The sequence below is a fragment of the Lycium ferocissimum genome, chromosome 5 (genome assembly GCF_029784015.1).
Source record: "Lycium ferocissimum isolate CSIRO_LF1 chromosome 5, AGI_CSIRO_Lferr_CH_V1, whole genome shotgun sequence".
Taxonomy (NCBI): domain Eukaryota; kingdom Viridiplantae; phylum Streptophyta; class Magnoliopsida; order Solanales; family Solanaceae; genus Lycium; species Lycium ferocissimum.
The window spans coordinates 16,207,820-16,224,433 of NC_081346.1; the positions used below are offsets into that span (position 1 = coordinate 16,207,820).

General features: G+C 35.6%; 1 protein-coding gene across 1 annotated transcript; it reads left to right on the plus strand.

The window, feature by feature from the left end:
• The first annotated feature begins 481 nt into the window (after positions 1 to 481).
• Positions 482 to 2,440, plus strand: LOC132056221 (bidirectional sugar transporter N3-like). Its single transcript, XM_059448311.1, has 6 exons — positions 482 to 645; positions 980 to 1,016; positions 1,110 to 1,320; positions 1,437 to 1,598; positions 1,712 to 1,831; positions 1,948 to 2,440. Exons 1-6 carry the CDS (start codon positions 600 to 602, stop codon positions 2,251 to 2,253), a joined length of 882 nt encoding a protein of 293 aa, XP_059304294.1. The 5' UTR covers positions 482 to 599; the 3' UTR covers positions 2,254 to 2,440.
• Positions 2,441 to 16,614: the final 14,174 nt, after the last annotated feature.

Genomic DNA, 16,614 nt, shown 5'->3' on the forward strand with positions numbered 1-16,614 from the left:
ACTTCTTTTAGTTAAAACTTTATGGTCGGATTTTTTTTTCAATGCCAAACCAAACTACTAGTCGGATTTTATTTCTTGATTTGACTCGGATTATCGATTTGGTGTGATTTGTCGGTTTTCTTTGTACAGCCCTATGTGTACATGTAAGGTGTCAAATATAGCTCATGAAAGTATAACCAATTCAATCTGTACGCCTTAAACTTGTCCAGATTGGATTGGGAATATGTTCATTGGCGGATCATTTTTAACATGTTCCATTTCAGCTCATCTAATGCTTCCACCAATTATTGGGTTTCAGGCATATGTAGTCCAAATTGACTTTTGCCATTGCACCCTCATTCTTCAAAGTGCTCTTTTTCCATTTTAGAATAGAATATTTGCCCCAATAAAATATAGGAGTACTGTAGTACAAAAGTTCTTCCACTGTTGCACCAACTTTCCCACCCCCTGCCTATATAAATATGTCGACCAAGCTCTCCTCATTTCACTGTCAAGTAAAACTTGCTAGTCTTTTGCAACTCTTAGCACTTCTCTGTGGGTTAGCTATAGAGAGAGTGCAAGAGACTGAAATTTCTTGCTAGAAACATAAACAAAAAGATATGGCTTTCTCTGCATATCATTGGGCTTTTGGTTTTGGTGTCCTTGGTAAATTAACTTCTTTTTCCTCCTCGCGAAAAGTCTATTGGATATTTTGAAATATCAAAAGCCCCTTCTAATACTAGCTAATTAACCCACTCTGTCTATGTCTGAGGCAAATAATACTTGAGATTTAACCATACTATTAGGTCTTCCCTAATGTGCATATATATTTCATGTACATCATGATGTGCAATTTACGACAGTAATTAAATTTATCGTACTAGCTTATCCTCAATAATTCACCTAACATTTGTTTAATCATTTGCACTCACCATTCTTCGTTATTACTCTTGAGTTTAATCGCAATTCGTCTTTTCTCTTTTTCTTTTGCAATTTGCAGGTAACATCGTCTCGTTCATTGTGTTCCTTTCTCCAATGTGAGTATCCGTTTTCTTGTATCCTTAAGAGCTTTCACTAATTTATTATGCTTATGATCATGATCTGAAAGTAATACACTTTCACATATGCAGTCCCACATTTTATAAAATTTACAAGAAAAAATCAACAGAAGGGTATCAATCAATTCCATATGTGGTTGCTCTCTTCAGTTCCATGCTTTGGATTTACTATGCATTTCTCAAGACAAACACTACCCTTATCATCACTATAAACTCCTTTGGTGTCTTCATTGAAATTATCTACGTTGGTTTCTACCTTTTCTACGCACCAAAAAATGCCAGGGTAAGTTTTTACAAGAAATTTAGTACTTATAAGTAATATCTTTTACAAAGGAGTTTTTTTTACTTCCTTTCCTCTGCCTAAATATAAGTCTAATATTAATAATTAAATTAATGCAGGTCCAAACAATAAAGATGCTCCTAATATCAGTGGTGGGTGGCTTTGGTGTTATTGTTCTGGGTACCCAATTTCTATTCAAAGGTGCTGCTCGTGGGCAAGCGATTGGATGGATTTGCCTTGTGTTTTCCTTATGTGTGTTTGTAGCACCCTTAGGCATAGTGGTAAGCTTTTATGGGCAATTAATTCATGAACATCAAGAATTATTCTTCATTGATTCCCCTGTTTCTCCATCCATTAAGATACCAATGCTTATAATTTTTCTTATATAATGCAGAGACAAGTAATCAAAACAAAGAGTGTGGAATACATGCCATTACTTCTGTCCGTTTTTCTCACCTTAAGTGCTGTCATGTGGTTCTTTTATGGTCTTCTCGTAAAAGACATTAACATTGCTGTAAGTTGTCCGAGCATCATATATACTCCATACTTGCATGTGTCTATATATTTTACATAAAATATGTTGAATCTTATCGTTTGTGTGTTTAATTACTTTCACTTTTGTCATTGTAGATTCCAAATGTATTGGGATTCATCCTAGGAATTCTTCAAATGGTACTCTATGTAATTTACAATAAAAAAGAGAAGGCTATAATAAAAGAACAGAAACTTTCAGAGATACAAAAGCCTGCAGTCATTTTCTTGGATGAGAAAACTAAGAAGTTTCCAGAACTCACAGAGGAACAGATTATTGACATAGTGAAGCTTGGTTCACTAATTTCCTCGGGAAAAATTGGCGTTGCTTCGTGTCTGCAGGATACTACATGTGCATCAGCTAAAGTTGAGGATACTCCCAAGCTGCAAACTGTAGAAGCCTAAGAATTTACTCTTTCCTAACTTCTAATGGCTAATGGGTTTGTACACAAGTTTATTCTTAGCTCATTATTTCGTTTTATCGTAGTATTTAGCTTTTAAGCTAGATTAGTCAAAAGGCAAAATTGTTGTCTTGAAGCATAAAACGGCTGTCCGTTATTGATTTTCTGTTGTGGCAATAAAATATTATTTTTATCCAAGTTCATTTGTGTTAAAGTTAATTAATATCTTTTTTATGCACCATTCGTAAATACAGTAGTCCTATGACATGAATTCATCATGTTATCGATAATGTTGTTTCATCAAATTTGAGCACGTAGGCCAGTAATATATCTTCAGATGCCCTTGTGTAGGAGTCTCCACATTATCGTGCACATATTTTATTAGTATAATGGAATTCCTGTCGTCTAAGCTTGTCTCCACTTCGTCCCATCTTTCTTTCTCCATAATTTTTTATTCAGTTGGTTTGAAATCGTGCAAAATAAATAAGGAGGATTAAAAGACATTTAAAGTGAATAATAAAATTCGCATATGAATGTTGTTCATGAGCAAAAATAATGCATTTAAAGTCGCATGGAAAAGACTCTTTGCGAGGTAAATGGTTGTCCCATAGGCTTTTCTTTCCATGCTTAAGACTGAGCGACCCATAAAAGCACGAATAATATATTAGTCCTCTTTTTGGTAGCCCACGAGTCTTTTTCTCTTTTTCCTTTTTTGGTTAATCCCGCGACTCCTTAAAATTCATCTATCTTAATAAAAAAAATAAAAAAACAAATAGTTCCAGTAGATACTATTTATGATTAATATCTACTGACATCTTTTTTTAATGTATCAAGAGATACTGAATTCCTTATACTTCCTCCGTCCCATATTAGTTGGCCACATTACTAAAAGTATATGTCCCCAAATACTTGTTCATTTACAAAATCAAGATACAATTAATTAATTTTTTCTTATTTTATCCTTAACATTAATTGTTTTTCAAAGTAACTAATATTGATTAGAGTGCAATTTATTGGAGAGAGATAATGATAATATAGTAAAAATATACTTTCATTTATGATTTCTTAAAGAGCGTGTAAAAGGTGAAAGTGGCAAACTAATATGGGACGGAATTAGTAGAAAAGACCATCCTGCAGGGTGTTTGAGTGAATCATTAATAGCAAAATAAAATTCTCAAAGAAAAAAATATAAGTAAGAGGGTCAATTCTTATATTAATTGCAAATGAATTATTCCCAAGAAAATTATTGGAGAGAGATGAGCATATAAATAGAAGAAAGAAAAGGTATAAAAAGCGAAAGTTTTGTGCTATTTACTCCGCCCGGATGGTGCAAAATGAAATTACTAGTATTAGGTTGTAATCTGTTTCACGATTGGCATATACATACATAAAATATAACTTGATATTTAAAAGATTTAATTATATTAGATATTATGTGTCATATATAACAAAATATAAAGTCGCGTGGACCAAATGAGTTAAGGTATTGGAATAAAGCCCACTTTATGGTACTAATCAATACCATCTTTTCTGCGGTGGCAAAATATATGTATTGTCTATTTCGTAAGTCTATCCACGAGAAAACCTCATTTATCTCGTTTTACAAGGATTTACATATGGCATACCCTTCTTGAAAATATATCTCGTGCATAAACTATAAATTCTGTATAAAGAAATTAAGCTGCTAGGTAAGATATGATTAACGTAATAGGAGACAAAAATCTCTCAAAGAAAATATTCCAACAAACCGCTTTCTAAGAGAAAGTGGAAGGACTAATTTCCATTTGCCTCATTATTCATATTGTCCACTTCGATTGTACTAAGTCCAACAAGGTTTTAATGCTACTTGTGATTCTTAGGATTACGTTGAACTTTAGGTGCACCAATTCTTTGCTTTTACGAAAAATAAAATTTAAAAAGGAAAAAGATAATGTTGCAATCCATGCTAAATTCATCTTATATTTTGTTCAGTTATTAAGGTAAACGTTTTATTTTTAATTCTTCTCCTAATATCAATTTCAAGTATAGTATTGTTTTGATATGATTAAAAGGAAAAACAATAAATTAGAATTTGGAATAATCAATCTGGTTAAACAAAGTGTAACTTTATAATGCGTGGTATACAAGGGTTTATAGTTTTATCAAAATCTCAGTCTGCAAAAAAGCGTCTTTCACTGGTTAATCGAATTCTTATGTATTTAAAATTATTTATCTATTTGAAAGCATTATCGTAATAGAATTTTTACATATCCCTTTTTTAATAAGTTAATAGTCAAAAGCACTTATACAAAGATTGGTCAAACATAAACTACTTTGATAAAAATGCTTTTCAAATGACTTGGTCGAATACAAATTATTATTATTCCAATGTACTTTTTCTTTAAAGCTTTATTTGAAGAAAAATTACTTTTAAATAAGCATATTTTTGAAAATTGACCAAACAAATTTGTTAAATTATTTCACTACTAAGGTCTTACGTTGATGATAGGACTTATAATCGGACAGGTTTCCTAGAGATGATTCTGAGAAGCCAAATGATTACTGGAAAACTGCTAGGGATATCAGTGGTTCAAGTTAAACCTTTTCAGTCAAAATCAAAAAGAAGAACCAACTGACATAATTTGCAAATGAGGACTAGATTCTTTCAATTGAGTAAAGAGGTTGTGTTTGTCAATAGTCAAATATCGAATATCCGAGTAATAGAGGGTCGAATAAACTTTTGGCAAAGTGCAACTAATTCTCTAGACGGTTCAAACTTTCTGGAATTCTAAAGGACGATGAAAAACTTCTGTTTAAAAGTTATTACTAGTACTTAACTTTGATTGGTTGGAGATTCAGCCTTTTTATATACACAATAGTATAACTGGGCTCTTGGTAACCTTTTCCAAACATTCAGGGAGCCACCCAATTCCTTATTTTCAATATCTCTTTTGAATTGATTCATCTCAAAAAGTTGGAAATAATTATGCGTTCGACATCTCTTAAACTTATGCAAAACCTTTTAGTATTATAGTACATACATATGTTAATCCCTTTAATTTGTAAATCACAATCAAGTGAAATATTAAGGGGTCGTTTGGTTTGAAAACAAGTTATGATGGGATTAGTTATACTGGGCATATTTATGTTAGGATTAGTTAACCTGATATTATTTCTTATTGATTGTTTGGTTTGTTGTATTAAAAGTAACATGCATTGCATAATTTTTAAGAAAAAGTTGCTTGTTTACAAAAATACCCTCCATCTTATTTAGCAGAAAAAGGATATGAGAGACCTCACGGCTATTTTTGTCATTTTCATTATTTCATCCTTAGATAACTGGTCCTGGGATTGTTATTCCACCCTCTGCCAGGGATAACTTATCCCAGTACTATTTGTAATCCTGAGATATATAACTTATCCCAAGATTAGTAACCAAACAAGGGATATGGTGGTAACCTTTTTTTTTTTTTTTTTAAGAAACCACGTGGAGTGGTATTTATTCATATATAATAAAGAGATAGCCTACAGTGTCAAATGCTTCACACCATCGAGTTCCGTCGCTTCTTCACCTTAGTTCAAGAACCTGATTTTCTGATCTGGAGACACTTCATCGCACCCAACACTCTCAGCGGTGCAGTGATTCCATATCCAAGGAGTTGAAACTCAGACGAATCAGATCTAGTCAATCCAGGTAAATTTTTGTTCCATAAACATCATTTTCCCTTTTTTGCTACTGTAATGAAGGATCTGCTCTGTCGATAAGAAATTAGTGACCCCCCAGCTGAAAAATTCGTTCATAAGGCCATTTGGAGTTTGATATATCTATAAATCTCCCACTGTAAAAATCTGCGATTCAACGATTATTGTGGGTATTGTGTGGTTATTTGACGTGATTTCTTCGACTACTTTGTAGCTGGCTGATTGTTTTCAGGTGAACCACTAATTTCCCAAACCCAATCCTTGAATAGGGTCAATTATTAGGAAATTAGAATCCCTTGCCAGTAATCTGCAACTTCCCTGCTAGTACATTGACTTTGCTTCTCATTTATTGACAATTCTTCAATGGGATGAGCCGGAGCTAATACCACCATTAGAAGCCCTGTCAACATTTGAGACTCAAAGTCATTCATGTACAAAGATGATCTCCTGTATTCATGGAATTTCTGATTTTGAGATTAAGAACCTGGGCCTTGTCTAGATTTAAAATTTTCCTCCCTGCACTAGGCAGTTCTGAAAAAGATTTAAACCTTGATGTACATGCAAAATCAAAAGCTATGTTAGTTAAAACATCTACCCGAGTGTTGCCTTCCCTATACACATGTTGTATTATCATATTAAATTGCTCTATCATTCTCCTGATTCTGTCCACCTCCGTAATAATACACCATGGAACTTCCCACCTCCCATCCCCGATATTCTTCATCATCATAGAGTCGGTCTCCAGTATCAGAGGATGTATGTCCTTATCTACATGGTATATCAATCCCTCCAGTATTGCTCTTGCCTCAGCCACTACATTAGTATTCTGCCCAATTTCCTTGCATTGTCCATATATCAAATCACCATGCCAGTCTCTTATACAAAAATCATAAGAACTGAGCCTTGGATTCCCTCTAGAAGCCCATCAGTGTTGCATTTATACCATATGTCCTCAAGTAGTCTCCAGCATACAGCCTTACTAACTATTATAGGCTTATAGTTCTTTAAGAAAGAAACCAAATCAGGCCATAAGAAAGGAATGTTTTTAACCAATGGGTATCTACACTTAGCAAGGTAGTATAGGTTGTTGTTTACCTCATATACTACCCTTGTAAAGCTCACCTTCCCTCCATGCTTAATTTTTTTTCTTCTTTTCCATAACTCCCAAGTGATCATAGCTGAAACAGCCTGTAGAATAGGTTTGAATTTCTCTCCATAGTCAATCTTCCACCAAGTTCTAAGAACTTGATGCAACTGAACCAAACTGATTTGTATGCCCACTGCATCTCTAAATACCTTCCACACTTTAGTAGTAAACCCGCCTGTTAAGTAAAGATGTTGTATAGTTTCCTCCTCTGGAATAAGACAACAATAACACCCTGAAACTATAAAAATCCTCATCTTCATTAAGATATCAGCAGTAGGCAGCTTTGACTTCCATAATCTCCAAAGGAAAAAAGAAATTTTGAAAGGTACCCCTTTAATCCACAAATGTTTAAAATAACTCTGCTCCTGATCCCTATGTCTCAGTAAATGCCCGGCACCGTTCAATGTGAACTTTTCAGTACTTATGGGCATCCACCAAGACCTATCCCAATTTCTTTGCAATTGTCCTATATGAATCTCAGATTTAATATGCTCCACAATTTCTGTTGGAAAAGATTGATGTAGCAATTCTTCTTTCCATCCTCAATCTTCTATTAAATCAGCTATATCCTCCAGTTCTTCATTGAGAGGGTATTCTATAGGAACCACATAGTGTAATGCTCCTAATTTTGTCTAGTTTTCATACCAAATATTTGTAGAACCTCCCTGAATTTCCCACCATATTTCATGCTCAATTGTCTCTTTTGCTTCCAACATTTTTTTCCACACTTGAGTACTCCCTTTCCATTGTACCAAAGTAGGTATCACTTTCTTACAATAGTTATTCCACATGTAATTAGTCCACAATGATGTAGTTGTCCTGAATTACTATCATAGCTTAGCAAAGAAAGCATTAAAAACATCAAAAAAAGATTTAAATCTCAGGCCACCTTATTGTGTTGGCAGACATACATCAAACCATGTTGCCCAACGTCTACTCTTCCCATCCTCCTTATTACTCCAAAAATATCTAGCAAATATTTTATAGAGTTCATGAATGACACACTTGGGAGGAGCTAGAACTGATAGTAAATGGATGGGCATACTTTGAAGAACACTTTGAATCAAAATTGTTTTACCTCCGAAAGATAAAAGCTTTCCTTTCCAAGATTGTAATCTAGCCTTTACTTTCTTGATAAAATCAAAATAGTAAATGTTCTTTTTTCTGGAATGAAAAATAGGGCACCCAAAGTATGTAAAAGGGAATTGCCCGTGAACAAATACAGTGGCGTCCTTGACTGCTTGAATCAAATCATTGCCCACCTTAGAATACATAAAGAAAGAGCTCTTTCCTTTATTGATTAGTTGTCCAGAAGTCTTCTCATATTTGTTCAGAACTTGCATGATGCTCTTTAAAGAATATTCATCTGTAGAAGCAAAAATAATGGTATCATCATCATAAGCTAGATGATTCATAGGAGTGGACCACTTTGGCAATTTTGTCTTCAAATAGTGAATTCAAAGCCCTGGATATCACCTCAGTAGATAATAGAAATAAGGCTAGAGATAGAGGGTCCCCTTGCTTCACTCCTGTAGTAGATCTAAAGAACCCAGTAGCTTGACTATTAAGAAGAACAGAATACCAATTGTTGGCTATCAAACTTCTTATCAAATTGATTAAGTGCTCTGCAAACCCCATATTTCATAACATGCATAAGATATTTCCATGAAACGCTTTTATAAGCCTTGGTCATGTCCAATTTAATAACAACATTTATTGGCTTACTTGTCAATCCGATATCTGAGACTATCTTCTGAGTGAGCAGAATATTCTCAAATACACTTCTCCCTTTAACAAAACCTGATTGATTTGAAGAAATCAGATTAGATAATATGTTTTTCAACCTATCATGAATTACCCTAGATATCACCTTATTAATAAAATTGGACAGATTGATTGGCCTCATATCTGAAAAGGTCTACACTGATTGCTTTTTGGGTATGAGAACTAGATTAGTATAAGTGATTGATTTAGGGAGTTATGCACCATCAAATAAAGCTAATACTACTGCATGAACATCATTTCCAACTATCTCCCAGCATTGTTGATAGAAAATACCTGTAAAACCATCTGGTCCACTTGCACTATCTCCCCTTAACGTAAAACTGCTTGTTTAACTTCCTCTTTAGTGGGATATGAACAAAGTACAATATTCTACTCAAGTATTACTATATTAGGTACATGCTGGAGAATCTTAAAATCCTCTTTGTCCCCATCCTAACTGAACTGCTTCTGGAAAGAAATTATAGCTTCTTCTGATATGAGATCCATAGTCTCCAGCCAATTACCACTTCCATCCTGAATTCTGTTTAATTGTAAATTTTTCCTCCTACCAGTCACATAATTATGGAAAAATTTGGTATTCTTGTCCCCTTCTGTATACCAATTATAGCCAGCTTTTTGTTTCCAGTATTGTTCTTCCAAGCTCAAATATTTCTTCAACTCAGTTTGAGCTTTTTGGAGTACAATTGGCGTTGATGATACTAGAATCCTCTTCAAACAATTGCTCTTTCACTCTTACCACTTCTTCTCTTATAGATACTTGCTTGAAAATATCCCCATAGGTCTCTCTGCTCCATGAAGATAATGCTCTTTTCAGATTCTTTAATTTCTGCTTAAAGGCCACATATGGAGATCCTACAAATTCATTTTTCCAGTGTTGTGAAACCAGTTCCCTGAAAGACTCATGTTGAGTCCAGAGTTCGGAAACCTAAATGGTTTCTTAAAGATGATAGCTTCTTCACCACATGATAGCAACAGGGGGGAATGATTAGATTCTGTCCTAGTAAGATGCTCAACTTCAATTTGTGGAAGCATCTCTTGATAAGGGGTGTTAACCACAATTCTATCAAATCTTCTAAAGATACAATCCTCTGCTGATCTTCCATTCCACCAATTGTATAAACTTCCTTCCAAACCCATATCAAAAGGCTCACAGGAATTTATACAATAAGCAAAGTCCTCACATTCAGCCAATATAAGAATCGGTACGCCTCCAAGTTTTTCCTCCTCAGAAAAAATAACATTAAAATCTCCACCCACCATCCATGGTAACTCCAAAGAACTTGATATTTGATACGTATTGCTCCACGATTCCTGTCTTTCACCCTCATCACATTTGGCATAGACAAAAGTTGTAATGAACTCTTTTCTTATGCCTTGATGATTAAGTTTCAATGTGATTTGTTAATCTGTGTCCATCAATATTTCCCACTGCACTGCATCATAAATAAAAACCCATAATTTTCCATTCTAGTTGGCAATAGCAGTCTCTATCCCCAGTCTTCTTTTATACTTCTGTAAGTGCTTATAATTTTGAAAAGGTTCTAGTAGAGCTACTACATAGTATTGGTGTTGCCTTTGTAGATTGATGAGTCTCCGAATGTCACGACCCAACCGGAGGGTCACAGGTCTGTATATGCATATGTATATATATAAATGCAATGTAATACAAAACATGATAAAAGTACAAGTAATTCTAGAGACCATACTGGATCTAAAGAAAGACTTTCTAAAAATAACATTATGGAACATGAATCAAATGGATCATCCCTAACTCTAAGAATAGGATCATTATGGATCAAACGTATTCTTTCCGATTCGTTTAATGTCTAACCTTCATACTCTTTTCCAAACATGCTCAAGAACTTATACATCTCCGAGATACACCCATAGGCCTCCTACATAACTCCCCAATTAATTCTCAATACAAACCTACGACACCCGACTTAAAATGAAACTTTAACATACACGAAAAATGAAGTGTAACACTGAAATGCATGTTATGTGTTAACAGACCTAATATTCCAAACTAAGGCCTTAATCATCATTTATGTTTAGAAGATGTTGTCATCCTTGTCACAACCCTCTTAGTTTGTGTTATCTTTTGATTCTTGGACTTTTTTCCACTTTTAGCAAAAGAGCTTTTGGTGATATATCAGCCTCTCTGATTGCCTTGTGAATATTGTTTGCTCTAATTGCCACCCGCTGCTCTTCTTCCAGTTGCTGCACTTCCCCTCTTGCCTTTTGTATCTTGACTTTAGTAACTTTATGTGCAACTATATCTTGCAAAATTGCATTTGGGCCTATTGTAGTTGCTTTTACTGATAGCTGATTTTGGTCTGTTGCTTTGTTTGTAGGATCCTGGTTCCTTTTCTTATTAGCTTCCACCAGTACATGAGCTATGTTGGAAGATGATGAAACCTCAGTTATTTGCTTGTTCAAATCAATCATCATATGTTCCTGGTCATCTACAAAAGTATTTGTGTTTGACATCTTTTTTGAAATGTGGTTGATTGATGTGTCACTATTTTTTGTATTGACAACCTCCACATCACTAATTATTCCTGTCTTCTCCATCAGTGTATCAATAACAATACTTGTTACTTCATTTGTAGAAGTAATGTGGGTTGCTCTATCTACAATCTCCTTTAGAGGTTTCCTTTCAGGATCAGGAGGCCTCCCTTCAAGCATAACATCTTCATTCATATGAGTCTGTACAGGTTCCTTGTGTTGTGTAATATCAGTTTCAGAATTTGTTTTCCCGTTATCTTCTGTTTCATTAGAAAAAGAAACACATGATGATATCTCCTGATTTTCACTATCCTCACTTTCATGTGGACTATTTTCCTCCTCATTCATTATGCCCTATTTGAATTAATTTCACTACTTCCACCACATGCACTGTTTTTGTTGATTCATGACCAACAGATCCACCTTGTTCCTTTGAGAGAGATTTTACTTCTTGTGAATAAGTAGTGTCCCCCTATGTATCAGTGCCTTCTACCTCCTCTACTCTGTCACCCAAAGTGTGTAATTTCTCTACCTCTTCTACAGATGAATCCATTATTTTCTTAGTAGCATGCTCAGTCCTTGGCTCCCCCCTCTTCTTCCTGATGTAAAACTCTACCAAAAGTGGCTTCTACCCATAATTTTGCACTTTTGTTCTGCTGATCAATTCCTTTCTTGCTTGTTTCTCCTCCCTTTCCTTGGTGTTTTCATGTACTGATAACTTATCAGTGCTCGTAGTGTCATCAGAAACATTCTCCACTGACTTATTATTTTCATCACTAGTTTCTTTCTTCTCCTATTCTTTTTCAATTGTCAAGGCATCAAGCTTATTTTGAATTTGAATTTGTAAGCTTGTGTTTGCCTTTGAGTCAATTGCAACAGATTCATACCCCTTACTCTGTTCCTCTGCATTTTTTCCATTCTCTTTTATAGCATTCCAATTTTGTAGATTGTCAACAACTTTCCCCCTTGCCAATATTTTGATAGGATAATTGTTCCTATTTCATTGTTATTGATTCTCTCATTTAGGTGCTGCTTTAGGTTCTGCGGCTTCATATTTGCTCTTCCTCTCCATTGTATTGTTTTCCTTGTTTACAATCTCCTTCTCTTTGGTGTTGTCTTCTTTAGTCGGCCTCAATTTCGGGTTCAATATTCTACATCCATTTCATCATGACCTTATAGTTTGCATTCAAAATCGTATTTAGGTAGATAATCATACCTAATATTCACTGTTATAGTCCTCTCATGCCCAATATCTTTATCTAAAATATCCATAAGAACTGTTTTTGATAAATCAGCGTTCAAATCCACCAAAATCTTCACCCTCGCACAACTAGGACTTATTTTATTAATTGTAGCAAGATCTAACTAGATTGGTCGGCCAACTGCTACAACCACTGAAAATAATAACTCCATTACAAAAAATATGGGTAACATGTTAGGAAATGAAATCCAAGCCATCACTTTTTTGGTCTCTTCTTCTAATTTAAATTTAGAATCATAGATTAAAGGTCTGATCCGGTAGTAAGACCCATCCTTCAAATTTATAATATGATCCTTTAGATGTAATATTCACAAAATCTTCCATTACAGGGATTCGTATCAAGACATGCCGGTGGCGGCAAACTCCAATCTTACACTCGCCCTTTATTCCACATTGTGATGGAATTATTGTTCGTAGTTCATCAATTTCTGGCCATCTATAAGAGAATTTGCCAATCACAGCATATTGTAGCTTTTCAATGATGTTCATTTGCTTAACTTTAGCCTCCGTCCATTGAATTCTCGGTACTCCATTAATGAATGTGATGGTTTAATGTCAATAGGATTAACTTTTGTCACTGTCTGCATGAGATGTCTCTAAGCAAAGGTTTTTGGGAGTTATCAGTGGCTATTGTTTTTGGATTTGGTTTTTGGTTATATAGCATAGGGAAATTAGTAATGCATGGGATATTCAGAGGCTGACCAATCCCCGATTGAGACTGGCCGCCGGCCATCATGGCCATGTACGGTGGTTGTTACGTAGGGTTAGGGTTTCGAGAGCATGCTGTGTTTCTTTTTTCATAGATGGTGGTACTAAATTCATATTGCAGGACTATTTTTCCTTATCCACATTACCAGACGACCCCTAAGGTTTGCAAACTTGTAGGAAAGAAAAAATTCATAGAAAGCCTATTTAACCAAATTATTGACCGCTTTTGCCCACCTTGACTACTCCATACTCATGCAAACCACTTTTAGAAATTATGAAACTAGTTATATTATACGTACTTTTGGAAAAAAAGATATTTAATTTTACTGTATTTATGTATATACGCAATTCGTATTATTCTTAAAAGCAGAGTAATAAAGTTGGCAGTAAAAGAGGTCTAGTAGGGGTAGCCGTCACCTTTTATCCGACTCACCGTTGGTCATTTACAAGCCTTGAGACATTTGCTTTATGAACAACTTCATTTGCATTTAATGAACGGAAAAGGGTCAAAAATACCCTTGAACTTTCAAATATTATTTATTTGTACCCTCCGTTATACTTTACGTCCAATTGTGCCCTTACCGTTATACTTTGATGTTGATTTGCTCTTAATTTAGACGAACTGACACGTGTCAGCCTCACAATAAAATAACCCATCCCCAATTTTAATAGCCGATTCTAATTAAAATCCACCCCAAATTTTAACCCACTACCCGACCCATACCAAAACCTGTTCATCTTCCTCATCTCTTCAAAATTATACACCACCATTTCTCTCTGTCTTTTCTGGCGATGAACACACGAATCACACACTCACCCCCCCCCCCGCCCTTCTGTCTCTCTTTCTCTCTCTCTCTCTCTCTCTCTCTCTCTCTCCCTGACCAACACCAAACAGTTGTTATCTTCTTCATTCTTCTCCGGCGAAAAGCTTTGACCAAATGACCATGGCCACAACACATCCCTCTCATTTCTGGCACAAATTCAAACACTTTCCTCCTCTAATTTCACAAACAATTTTCTTTATTATTAGTTTTGCTTGTACGAAATTGAAGAAATTGTTGTCGCCGTTTTCACCGGCACCGCTACTATCATTCCATTTCATGATTAAATGCTTGGTTCGAAACCCAAATCAATAACCCATTTGGCTTACCTTAATCAAAATCAGATTTTTCAGAGATGGAACGGGGTTTGACATGGATTTGGGTTTGGGTTTCGAGGAATCTCGAGTTGACTAGTTTGAGGGGTTGTTGAAAAGAAAAACAAAGATATTTTGTGAAATTTTCTGATGTTCTGTATTGATTTCCTCATCCTCTATATATACATGTATTTTGTGCAATAAAATAAATAATAGAAAAATTTGCCTATACACTTGTCACTATTTGACTTGTACAATGTATAACTAATTTGATTCTCTCACATGACAGTCACATGACGGAAGCTTCTCAGCCCTTTTCATTCTCTCCACCTGTCCAACAAACGTTCGGCTGTGATTTCATTGTATCATTCTCAATCAAGGGCTGGTATTTGTCCATGTAGACAAGGGACAAATATGTTGTGTTTCTAGGGTGTATCGAAGTGTTGTCTGAACCATCATCTTATTCTTCTTTCTTTTCTATTTTTCGATCACCATTGATGTTCATCTTGTTTGTTGAACAAGGATTCTTGTTCTTCCGTATTTGTATTTTAATATCCCCCCTTAAATTGGAGGGTGGTGAAATTACCCCTAATTTGCTAAGCATCGATCGGTGAGAAACCCCAGATAAGGGTTTGCTAAAGATATCCGCAATTTGATGCTCCGAAGGGACGAAAGAGAGAGTAATTAATCCAGAGATGAATTATTGGCGTACAAAATGACAATCCAACTCCACGAGCTTCGTTCTTTCGCGAAAGACTAGATTTTTCTCGATATGGATCGCCGTCTGGCTATCGGAGTGTACAGGAATAAGAAAAATAGAGGGAATAGAAAGATCTTCAAGTACTCGAACTAACCAGGTAATCTTTGTTGTCACTCTTCGCATAGATCTATACTCTGCCTCTGCAGATGACAAAGAAACTGAAGCTTGTTTCTTTGATTTCCAGGAAATTGGAGCACCACCAAGAGTAAAGAATTAACCACTCACTGAACAACGAGAATCCTTACAAGATGCCCAATCAGCATCGCAGAATGCCAACAAATCAAAAGAGAAGTCTGAGGATAGAAGGATTCCCTGCCCTGGATCATTTCTCAGGTATATATCTCAAAACCCTTAAAGCTACGGAATAATGTGCTTTACGTAATTGTTGCATATATTGACTAAGTGTAAGAACTGCAAAACACAAATCAGGTCTTGTATGTGTCAAGTAGTTGAACTTTCCCATCAAATGCCTACAGATAGTTATAACGACCCGCTTGGCTGTTATAGTCTTTTCGGCATTTTCGCCCATTCCCAAGCATTGATTAGCTCACTTTTTACCTGAGGGGACCATTGGCACACTCCCTGAGGTGTCTATACTGGATTCGGGCAACTTTTGTGAAATATAGGCTTAAAGTGAAATATAGGCTTAAAGTGAAAAATAGTTGATCCAAAGTTAACTTTTGGGTAAACGAACCTTTTTAGGAATTCTGTCAATTTCGAGAGGCTCGGATGGTCGTTTAGAACTTGGGTGTTCAATTGGTTCGGTTCCCAATGCACTTGGATGCGTTTTGGGACTTGGGTTGAAAATTAGAACTAAGGCATCGGGGGTTGACTCGGTCAACGAGGCCTACGTTGGAAATTTTGAGTTCACGAGCGCGTCTGTAGCATAATTTTGTGTGGGTCTGTGTGTACGATTTATGAGCAGATGACCTCGAGAATGACCCGGAATTTCGATTGAAGACTTAGAAAAATGGGGGATTCTGGTACCTGGTGCCCGCAATGGCGGCACCATGTTGCAGTGTGTTGGCCGCTGGGGCAGCCATGTGTATTACTGGCTAGGCCGCCATGGGGGTCTTGAGGGCACTGTAGCGGCCCTGCTACCGTCGTGGCGGTGACAGGCTAGGTGTCTCATTAAATATGATTTAAATAAGCCTTAGACCCTCATTATTTTCCATCTCGATATTTGAGCTTGAGGGAACTATTCGTAGGGATATTTGGAGGTAAATCTTGCTTAGTACTTCACTCTTCCTTAAATCATAATCATCTTAGATTCCCCCATTCCCTTTAATAACCACTTAGTAATGGAAGTTGGAAGAGGGTTTTTGATGAACACTTTCTCTAGGATTGGAAATGATAAATTGATGATGTTTATGTTAAAAT

Bases quoted from the DNA above. Each gene is read 5' to 3' on its own strand.
- LOC132056221 (XM_059448311.1), top strand. From the start codon at position 600: ATGGCTTTCTCTGCATATCATTGGGCTTTTGGTTTTGGTGTCCTTG. The intron at 1,017-1,109 runs GTGAGTATCCGT...TCACATATGCAG, and splicing joins ATTGTGTTCCTTTCTCCAAT to TCCCACATTTTATAAAATTT. The intron at 1,321-1,436 runs GTAAGTTTTTAC...AAATTAATGCAG, and splicing joins ACGCACCAAAAAATGCCAGG to GTCCAAACAATAAAGATGCT.